The sequence below is a fragment of the Colobus angolensis genome, unplaced genomic scaffold, assembly GCF_000951035.1.
Source record: "Colobus angolensis palliatus isolate OR3802 unplaced genomic scaffold, Cang.pa_1.0 Scaffold158, whole genome shotgun sequence".
NCBI classification, from domain to species: domain Eukaryota; kingdom Metazoa; phylum Chordata; class Mammalia; order Primates; family Cercopithecidae; genus Colobus; species Colobus angolensis.
In genome coordinates this window covers 1638890-1650401 of record NW_012114688.1, presented here as the reverse complement: position 1 = coordinate 1650401, position 11512 = coordinate 1638890, and the positions used below count along the sequence as shown (strand labels likewise).

At 41.2% G+C, this 11512-nt stretch overlaps 1 protein-coding gene across 2 annotated transcripts in view; it reads left to right on the top strand.

The window, feature by feature from the left end:
• Positions 1-262: 262 nt before the first annotated feature.
• Positions 263-11512, top strand: part of LOC105508077 (chromosome unknown open reading frame, human C1orf141) — a 61381-nt gene continuing 50131 nt past the window's right edge. The window contains exons 1-4 of one of the 2 annotated variants that reach the window (XM_011936871.1): positions 263-311; positions 3982-4072; positions 9209-9300; positions 10724-10881. In XM_011936871.1, the coding sequence (XP_011792261.1) occupies positions 9226-9300; positions 10724-10881 (233 nt within the window). In that variant the 5' untranslated portion in view covers positions 263-311; positions 3982-4072; positions 9209-9225. Of the gene's footprint in view, positions 312-3981; positions 4073-5248; positions 5340-9208; positions 9301-10723; positions 10882-11512 lie in introns of both variants that reach the window. The other variant, XR_001001202.1, reaches the window with a different exon arrangement.

Sequence of the window (11512 nt, the reverse complement as noted above, 5' to 3'; positions counted from 1 at the left end):
ACAATGAGAGGAAACAAAGTCAGTGTTCTCCAGTTCTTTTTACTTGATCTTCTTCCTTTACTTGACTCTCCTTCCACTCCTTCAGCATAATCGGTATTAATATCCATAAGCCTCTGGGGAGTCTGGGCTCTTAGTGACAAAAGTCTGGGCGAAGCCCCTCTGAGAAGAGAGCTCTGCTCTCTAGGCCTTTCAGAAGTGGGCAGAGATCGGAAATCGGTTTCTACGGACCGAGGACGCGTTGCTAAGGTACTGAAGGGTGGGGGCGGGGCGCGTAGCCCTCGGAGCCAGAAGAGGGAGGAAAGGAAGACGAGGTTTGTTTCAGGGTGCGGAAGCGTTGGAAAAGCGGAAAATCAAAATCTGTACGAGGGTGGGAGGCGAAATAGGATAAACATCGTTTTACATAAACGGCCTTTCTGTCCCTGTAGTCGGTGGGACGTTCTCTAGCGGGGCCTCGACAGGGAGAGTGTGGGTCAGGTCAGGCGAGGGTGGGACCGCGGCGGGAGGCGGGCCCGGAGGGCTCTTCTAGGTTCGCTGAAGAACCTTTCCGTCTTCTAAACTAAATATTAATGAGCGTCCTCGATATTGCCCTTAATTTTGCTTTCCCGTGAAACGACCATAGGCATAGAGCGTTTGAGTCGAGTTCCCTAGGTTTCCAGCGAGATGGAGGCGCCTGGGGGAAGGTTACGAGGGGCGGCGGGGCCACTTAATTGATACACTTCCAAATTGACGACTCCCAACCTCCTGGAATGGCTGGTGGGAGCTGATCACCCCTGCGGTAATTGTGCTGCGATTTCGAGCTGGCTAATCAATTCTTCCAATTATTATCTGATTAGTTGCCCACAATAATACTCCACAATACACGTACATCATAGTTTTAAAATTCCTTAATAATTTTTCTTAGAAACTTCCCTTCCAGGCCGGGCGCGGTGGCTCACGCCTGTAATCCCAACACTTTGGGAGGCTGAGGCGCGCAGATCACGTGAGGTCAGGAGTTCGAAACCAACCTGGCCAAAATGGCAAAACCCCGTCTCTACTAAAAACACAAAAACTAGATGGACATGGTAGTGTGTGCCTTGTAGTCCCAGCTACTCGGGAGGCTGAGGCAGGGAAATCACTTGAACCTGGGAGGTGGAGGCTGCAGTGAGCTGAAATCACAGCCACTGCACTCCAGCCTGGGTGACAGAGGGAGTGAGACCCTGTCTCAAAAATAAATAAATAAGGAGCAAGAAAATTCATAATGTAGTGCCAAGCACATGAGTCGGGTTTTTAAATTAGTTCTCAGTGCCTGGGCTGTACTAGCTTGTGGGGACTGCCATGGCAAAACATCACAGACGGAGTGGCTAAACAACAGAAATTTGTTTTCTCACAGTTCTAGAGACTGAAAGTTGGAAATGAAGGGGTGGGCAGGGTTGTTTTCTTCAGAGACCTCATTCCTTGGCTTGGGGTGCTGCCCTGCCTTCTCACAGAATCTTCACAAGGACTTTCCTCTGTGTATCCTCGGTGTCCTAATCTCCTCTTCTTATGGGACACTAGTCATACTGGCCAGGGGCCTGACCTAACAACCGCATTTTAACTTTACTCTTTAAAGGCTGTATGTCCAAACATAATCACATTCTGAGATCCTGGGGCCTAGGACGTCAACATATGAATTTGGGGACAACATAATTCAGCCTAAAATGTGGGCCATTTATCAACATTTTGGATTTAAAGAAAAAAGATTCCCCTAAGTCTGTCCTTGGAATGTGAGATGGAGATAACTCAGCCAGTTATGTAATTATTGAGTCAACATTAATCATTTAACGGATGAAGTGAGTCCTTACTGTGGTCTCAGTAGTGGGCTATGTCAGATAAAAGTGTAAGAAGTAGCCTTGTCCTCAAGGAGTGAGTGTTTGAACTGATAAAGCCACATAATGGTAGTGAATTTTAATTTAAGTCTCCATTTTCTAGATAATTTCTCGGGCCTTTAGTTTGTGACTTTAGAGATTCTTAGTTTTCCTGAGTTGTTTAGAACTTGCTGAAGAACCTTTCTCAGCTGAGCCTATTATATTGATGACCCTGGGTTTTGTTATTTTTGTTTTTTTAGTCCCAAAGGTGCTGTTAAAACAAATTTGTTCTCTTAAAATATTTAAGACATTTTTATTTTAGATATGACTTAGTCTCTGATTTGCTAATAATATTGACCTACAATTTTTGTTGTGAACAAACCTTTGCAGTGAGGCCTGTAGATGATCACTGTGAGAGTAATTGGGAATTCATTCTGCCCCAATTGGCATGGCCTCTATTTCATTGTGTTCTTTAAAAACAAACAACAACAACAAAAACTGTCACTACTGAGCTAGAAATTAAGAACATAAATCCAACTTTCCTTTCAAAACACTTTTACCAAGTTTAGATTGGCAAGAACCCCATTTTATAATAATTCACTCAACTTTTTATCTTCCAGTAAATCATTATGAAGTAACATCATTTATTACAGATAAATTAGGATTACTCTTCCTAAAAAGTTATATTCAGAGACATCTCCAAATTAAATTGTAATTTTCAAATCCCCGTCAGATGTAAAACGCTTTGCCTGAGGCTGAGATTCAGAGGTAGGTAAGTCAATACTTGCTTTAAATGAGTTTTCAACCTAGTGAAGAAGAGATTTGTCAAAGAGTAAACCTGTTTTTGTTTTTTTTTTTTGAGATGGAGACTCACTCTGTCACCCGGGCTGTAGTGCAGTGGCACGATCATGGCTCACTGCAACCTCCACCACCTAGGTTCAGGTTATTCTCCTGCCTCAGCCTCCAAAGTAGCTGGGATTACAGGTGTGCACCACCACGCCCAGCTAACTTTTATTGTATTTTTAGTAGACACAGGGTTTCACCATGTTGGCCAGGCTGGTCTCGAACTCCTGACTTCAAGTGATCCGCCTGCCCCAGCTTCCCGAAGTGCTGGGATTACAGATGTGAGCCACCACACCCAGCGAGTAAACCTCTTAAAACCTGGTGTGGTGGTTCTTGCCTGTAATCTCAGCTACTCAGGAGGCTGAGAGGCTGGAGGGTTGCTTGAGGCCAGGAGCACACAACATATAGACTGTCACCCAGACAAGGAATGAGATGATGCCAAGGGAAGTTTCATAGAAGAGGTAGTCTTGGCTGGGCGCTGTGGCTCGCGCCTGTAATCCCTGCACTTTGGGAGGCCGAGGCGGGTGGATCACAAGATCAGAAGTTCGAGACCAGCCTGGCCAATGTGGTGAAACCCCGTCTCTATTAAAAATACAAAAATTAGCTGGGCATGGTGTTGGGCACCTGTAATCCCAGCTACTCAGGAGGCTGAGGCAGGAGAATCACTTGAACCCAGGAGGCGGAGGTTGCAGTGAGCTGAAATTGCAGCCACTGCACTCCAGCCTAGACTGCAAGACTCCATCTCAAAAAGAAGAAAAAAAAGAAGATGTAGTCTTTATACCATATTTGATAAAGAGTAGGCTTTTGACTGGAAGACACGTGGGAGAACATTCTGAGTAGAAGGAAACGCATGAGTAAAGGGTGTGCTTGGGAAAAGGGCAGGACGTGTCCAGGAAGTAAGAATGGTAGAAAATGGTGGAACACAAAGGGGTAGGATGAATAAACTAGAAAGGTGGGCTGAGCCAGATCCTGGACTATCTTTTCTTGAGTGGTCTCATATGTCCTCGGAAGAGTTTGGGCGTTCTTCAGGTTATAAGAGCAAGCCAAGGTTTGTGGGCTGGAGCTGATCCTGATCAGTGTCCTGTTTAAGAAAGACAGCTCTGATGGCATTTTGTTTGTTTGTTTTTGAGAAGGAGTCTCACTGTGTCACTAGGCTGGATTGCAGTAGTGTGATCTTAGCTCACTGCAACCTCTGCCTCCCGGGTTCATGTGATTCTCCTGCCTCAGCCTCCAGAGTAGCTAGGATTACAAACATGTGCCACCATGCCCGGCTAATTTTCTTTTCTTTTTTTGTATTTTTCTTTTTTTAATAGAGACGGGGTTTCATCATGCTGGCCAGGCTAGTCTCGAACTCCTGACCTCAAGTGATCCATCTGCCTTGGCCTCCCAAAGTGCTAGGATTACAGGTGTGAGCCACCATGGCCAGCCTGATGGCATTTCAAAGAATCAATATTTGAGGAATGAGGAGGAAGATTTGGGGCAGGCAAATGAGGGGGGTGTATAGTTTGATAACCCAAAGGAGGGAAAGTGACAACCTGAAGGTTTGAAGAAGGACAATGGCAATGAAAATCAAAGCAAGGTTAAGAAAGGTCTGTCTTCTTGATGTTAATGTTGCCCCACTGTTCAAAGAATTCTGTGAGAGACCACTGATCCATTCCACCCCTGAGATTCTATGAGTTAGACTTCTGTGACCACATCAGAACCCTATATTCTAGATGAAAGCACTTCCCCCAACTCTAAGTAGAATGCTTCAGAAGATGAGAGAGATGATAACTAGCAGGGTCAGGAGAAGACATTTTTTTTTCTGTTTTGCAAATAAATTTGAGCATGCTAAGAGGAATAAATTTGTGAAGGAAATATAAAAGGTGCAGGAGAAAGGGGATAACTAATAGAGATAATTCTTTCAGGAGACTGGAGGTAATGGAGACTAGAGTACATCAGGAGGGATTAGCTTTGGGTGGGAGAGCCAACGCCTCTGTTAAAATTGAAGTGCAGAAGGGTTGGGAATGAATAATACTTTGGTATGAGAGGTAGGAGCTGAAGAAGCTCTTGCTTGATGGTGTCTATTTTCTTAGTGAAATAGGAGAGAGCATCTCCCTTGCCTAGGAAGATGGAGATCACAAGGGAAAATGTTTACCAGGTGCCAACTTTCTCAGTAAATTTGGTAGAATACCTAGTACAATGTCTTCATGTAATACATGTAGGGAGCCAGTGACCAAATGAACAAATAAATGCTTATCATCAAATAATAATATATGTTCATAGAAAAAGAAGTATAAAGTAGGGACACCAAAGTATATATTAAAATTAAAAAGATATAATAAAGGACATAAACATAGATCACACTGAGGAACATTTTATATATATTTTTTATGTATATATATATGACAGAGTCTTGCTCTGTCACCCAGGCTGGAGTGCAGTGGCGCGATCTCAGCTCCCTGCCACCTCCACCTCCCAAGTTCAAGCAATTCTCCCACCTCAGACTCCTGAGTAGCTGGGACCACAGGCGCTCGCCACCTAGCCTGGCTGACTTTTTATATATAACTTTTTATAAAAAACTTTTTATATTTTTAGTAGAGACAGGGTTTCACCATGTTGGCCAGGCTGATCTCAAACTCCTGACCTCAAGTGATCCACCTGCTTTGGCCTCCCAAAGTGCTGAGATTACAGGTGTGAGCCACTGCACCCTGTCCTTTAATATCATCTTGATTCATCGTGCATTAAAAGATTAGTGGTTAGTTTATGCAAAGTAGTTGGGGAACACCATCATATTAGTACTGATGTTCCTTTGCTCTCAGCATTTATTTCAGGAGACACAAAATAGGCCCTTGATGAGCTTATGAAATATAATGATGAAAACAAGCAAGTTCATGTATAGTGTTTCCTCACTTCCACTTTTTCCCAGGACCATTTATCCATTAGGCACCATTGGCACATTGCCACAGACCAATGGGAGAAAAGAATTTGCAAACTGAAAAAATTGTATTGGTTTCAAGCTATGAAATTAATACTACGAAACTAACATTCAGTGGATTTCATTAACTGTCAAATTTAGTATTCATAAAACTGTTGTTGACCCTTGAAAATAATTGGTTTTTCTCACTTCAAAAAAATTCATGATCTGCACAATGATTTTCCAGAAATCATTCACAGCCAAATAATTTAGCAAAATATTTTTAAAGCAAAAATGTAAAAATTATTTCATGCTATGGTTAACTGTATACAGAAAAATACAGCTGTGTGTGCATGTGCGTGTGTGTGTGTGTGTGTGTGTGTGTGTGTATAATGGGATGACATTTTGCCTCTTAAAATGTCCTATGTGGTGTTGAAGATGGGGCGATTAAAAGTGAGAGGTGTAGGACACCTTACTCTAAAAAGATCTGCTTTCTGTTCTTTCTCACAAGTAAGCAGCATTGTTTCAGCTGGCCCTCATGTAGTTTATACCTTCCCCAAACTGGGAAACTCATTCACTTCAATACATTGATTCTTCCAGTTATTTACCTGTGTCTTGCTGAAAAACAGAAATCTTTGTCTCCAGTAAAATAAACTTAGGTAGGGAATATGAGCGCCTTCTCCATCCCCTTGAACTCATATTATGTTTAAGGGAAACAGAAAAGCTAAAACTTCTCGGAGAGTTTTAGTTTAGTTTAGTTTTACAAGAGGAATGGTTCTTGGGTCTGAAAAGAAAATATGTCCACATAATCATAATCTATATTCTCTTTCAAAATCTGTCCCCTATTGTCCTGTAAGAAACCCAGAAAGTCGTAAGCATTCACATTGTGCTAATGCCTTTACCCTGTCAATGTCAAATAAAATATAGAGACTAATCTCTAAAATCAAAATGTTTATTTGGGAGGGAATAATTGCAATTAGGGTATACACACAGAGCAGTAGTCTTCAGTATATTCTGAAGAACAAAGAATAGGTTAGAGGTTTTATAAAACCAGGAAATGTTACAAATTGGCACTAGTGAGGTTTTGAGGCACTGATAAGATTGATAAGTGAAGGCTGTGGGCAAAATTGGCTTAGAGTTGCCACAAGTCTTTTCAGTAGCTGTTAGATACAACTGGTTTAGGTTACAGCAGTCAATTTCAGCTGCCAGACTTGCAGATGGACTGCATTTTTGGAGCAATGTTCTGTGCCCTGACTGTTTTCTCTTACCCTGGCTTCTCACTGTGTTTTAGTTAGGTACCACAAGAGTGACCCATTTCATATGATCAACTCTCACAGTCCTGGATCTCCCTAGCATGCAACCTAAGGTTGTGTGGTTCGTCACAAGGCATGCTATCTGCTTGTACCCTTATGGCCCAGAATTTCCTCTGTGTCACATTTTTTTAAAGAAATGGAGTCTTGCTCTGTTTGTCACCAAAGCAGGAGTGCAGTAGCATGATCATAGGTCACTGCAGCCTCGAACTCCTGGACTCAAATGATCCTTTTGATCCTCCTACCTCAGTCTCCCCAGCAGCTGGGACTATAGATGCGTGCTACTGTGCCCAGCTACTTTTTTCTTTTTTTCTTTTTGAGATGAGGTCTTGCTATGTTGCCCAGAGTGATCTCAAATTCCTAGGGTCAAGCAATCCTCTTGCATCAGCCTCCCAAGTAGCTGGGATTATAGGCACACACCACCACACCCAGCACATCTGTGTAATTTCTTTGTCACACTGGACTACATCATGTGATGGAGGGAAAATCTGGATGTAGTGACATGATAGAGGGCATGCTGGAATGGGATGTCACTATCAGTGCATGAAGAAGTCATACTCAGGGCAATGTATGGTGAAGGAAAAAAGAGTTAAAAAAAAAAGCTGAAAGAAACCAATTACAAAATAATGTAAACTTTTGGCATAGGATCCTGAATCTTTCTCCTTTGATGAACTGTTGTCTCCATCAGGCACTGCTGGAATAATATACAATATAGGAGAAATATCAGATTTTTTTGAGCTGGAAAGAACCTTAGTATTAACATTAATGTTCATTGAAAACATTGATGATTCTGTACTTTCTGTGAACCATATAACTTTTACACTTAAATGCCCCTGGAGCCCATTTAATTCACTGAGCAAAAATATACTGACTGCATGGTCATCTACACTATCTTTTTTTTTCTTTTTGAGACAGAGTCTTACTCTGTCAGCCAGGCTGGAGCACAGTGGCACGCCATCTCGGCTCACTGCAACCTCTGCCTCCTGGGTTCAAGCGATCCTCCTCCTCAGCCTCCCAAGTCTCTGGGATTACAAGCATGTGCCACCATGCCTGGCTAATTTTTGTATTTTTAGTAGAGACAGTGTTTCACTATGTTGGCCAGGCTGGTCTTGACCTCCTGACCTCAAGTGATCTGCCTGCCTTAGCCTCCCAAAGTGCTAGGATTACAGGCATGAGCCACTGTGCCTGGCCCATCTACACAGATTTTTTAAATAAATAAATAAATAAATAAATGGAGTTTTGGGTTGATATTCCTGGATTCTTGCCTCCACTCTGCCCTAGCTATTTCTACTACACTAATAGGGTACTTTGTGGCCTTTGGTTTTCTCATCTGAAGATGTAATAAATTAGACCAGGTTCTGATGTCTTATACAGCTCCCTAAGTTTAATATGGACTGCTTGACCTCAGATGAGACTGTTAGCAATATTAATTAACTAGGAAATATGAACTATTATGGCAATGGGACCTATCCAGCTTAGTTACTGCTACTTATGTGTGACTAATTACCTGCTACATGCTGTTAACAGTCTTGGATCACTGGCCAATTTAATTTGAAGCAATTAATTATAGAAATATGAGTTCCTTGCATTTACTTTGATTAAAATTATATCATGACAGAAAGAAAATAGAGATGTCCAAAGTCCTACTCCTGGCCGGGTATGGTGGCTCACATCTGTAATCCCAGCACTTTGGGAGGCTGAGACAGGCGGATCACTTGAGGTCAGGAGTTCGAGACCAGCCTGGCCAACATGGTGAAACCCCGTCTCTACTAAAAATACAAAAATTAGCTGGGTGTGGTGGTGCACACCTGTAATCCCAGCTATTCAGGAGGCTTAGCCAGGAAAATCCCTTGAACCCAGGAGGCGGAGGTTGCAGTGAGCCAAGATCATGCCACTGCACTCCAGCCTGGGTGACAGAGCAAGACTCTGTCTCAACAACACCACCACCACCACCACCAAAATTAAGTCCTACTCCTAACTTGATATATTTTTAATTTAAAAAGAAAAAAAGGAAATAGATATAATTCAAGCCACATGGTCTTGCTTCAAGTATATGTCACATATGGTTCTCATGGTAATCGTGAACTTTCTCCCCCTCACCTTTATCATAAATTTAAAAATTCATGAGGCCTGTACACATCTGGGAGTTCTGATCATATGGCCTTCAACTGAAAAAACTTGGGTACATTTACAATTCTATGATTTACTGTATGATTTAAACAATTCTATTATTTACCTAAAACAGTAATGTGAAAGTGGGTCTTTTGAAAATTTATGCCTAGTTATATGTTTAAATTCGAATTGATTTGTTCTTCTTCCTCCTTATTTTAAAATAGGAATTTAGTGATTGACAATGGCAGAAAAAATCTTAGAGAAGTTAGATGTCCTTGATAAGCAAGCAGAGATAATCTTGGCCAGAAGAACAAAGGTTTGTTAAGTATAAGCTACAATTCAATTTAATCATTAACAGGTTAACATTTCAAATGTGAATAATTTTACTTTTTAACTAATGATACATTAATATGATATAAACTAATTTGTAAAAAGCAACTATCCTGGCTGAAAAGGTAATGTATAAAAATATAAAAATTTTATTGCTGAGTAGTATTCCATTATATAGATGTACAAAGTTTCAACCAATCATCCAATGAAGGGCTTTTGGATTGTTTTCATGATTTGACTAGTAAAAATAAAGTTGCTTAAAAAATAAAATAAAGCTCTATGGCCATTTGCATCCAGGTTTTTGTATGAACATGAGTTTCCACTTCTCTGAGGTAAATGCCTGCGAGTGTGATTGCTGGTGCAATCTTTCTCTCTTTTTTTTTTAAATCAAAGTACAAAAATATGGAACGCTTCACGAATTTGCGTGTCATCCTTGCGCAGGGGCCATGCTAATCTTCTCTGTATCGTTCCAATTTTAGTATATGTGCTGCCGAAGCGAGCACTCTTTCTCTTAACTTTAGCAAGATCAAAGCCACAAGATTTGGTTTGAGTTCCCCCAATACAATGGGTTTCTCCTCCCTGCACCTCAGCCCCGAAACCACCTCTGGAAAGTAAGCTGGGCTATTGGAGGGTGGACCTCAGTTGTTTCCCTTCTCTCAGCAATCTGTCCTACTCTGTTTTCTAATAGCTGAGGGTAGTTGTTTTCATGTATTTTGCCTGAGCTCCTAGTTGTTAAGAGCAGGCGATTAATTCCCATAGTGCTTCATCTATTGGCAGAAGCAGAAGTCCCCCATATCCTTTGACTTTGCTTTCAGGGCTTTCATCTCTTTATTCCTTTGTGCTATGCTCTGAGAGAATTTTTTAGAGAAAACTTTCGGCTCCTTTACCTACCTTTTAGCTAGATCCTTTTTGTTCTTCAATCCATTTGTATAAGGATTTTAACAAAGTCCTCTTTTGATTGCTTTCTTCACGCTATTTCTGGCTCACACGACTAGAAGAAGATCGGTCTGATTCACCACGTGTGTGGCAACAGGAAGAGGAGCTAGAGAGACACGCCTACTATGGTTCCAAGAACTCTCTGCATCTAAATATCTAGGTCTTTCCTTAAATTCTGTGTTTTAGAATTAGGAGGGAGCCTTAATAATCCTCTAGTCCTACCCCCACATTTTACAGATGGGAAAAGAACGGCTCAGGTCACACAGCAAAGGCATAAAAACAGTTGGTGCACTAGACCCCCAATTTTCAATCTGTGCTATTTTTCCATTATTGCCTGCCACCTAAATTCTCTCTCTCTCTCTCTCTCTCTGTGTGTGTGTGTAAAGTGAGATTACTTTTTTTTCTCTTCACCTAAGATTTTCCCCATATAAAAAATACTCTTTTTTTTTTTTTGCACTTTGGCTTTGCTGCAGATAAACAGGCTTCAGAGTGAAGAAAGAAAAACAACTATGGCTATACCCCTGACATTTGATTTTCAGTTGGAATTTGAAGAGGCTATTGCTACGTCCGCATCTAAGGCAATATCAAAGATCAAAGAAGATAAGTCATGCAGCATTACAAAATCAAAAATGTAACTATCATAACCACCTTAAATTTTCAGTTCAGAATTTGTTTCTTTGTTTGTTTTTGAAACAGGGACTCACTCATTGCCTAGGCTAGAGTGCAGTGGTGCAAACATGGCTCACTGCAGCCTCGACTTCCCAGGTTTAGGTGATTCTCCCACCTTGGCCTCCCGAGTAGCTGGGACTACAGTCGTGCACCACTGTGCCTGGCTAATTTTTTGTATTTTTAATAGAGATGGGGTTTTCCCATGTTGCCCAGGCTGGTCTTGAACTTCTGGCCTCAAGAGATCCACCCACTTGGGCTTCCCAGAGTACTGGTATGACAGGCATGAGCCACCACACCTGGCCCAGTTCAGAGTTTTAAAACATTACTTTATATTTGTCTTATATTATGTAATGTATATTAAATGAAAGTTGTATGGCATATTTTATAAGGGTTATGAGTTAAAATATACTAGATTAGCTTTCTGAATATTCCTAGTTTATAAAATATTTATTATGTATAATATTTTACTAGTGTAGATGGTAATTACAATTCTGAATTTTGGAAGAAAGGCCTTTCTTGACCTCAATTATGTTGCCCCAAATTAATGTCAGGATTTAATGCAAACTTTCACTGATATGCTTAAGAAAAAGTCT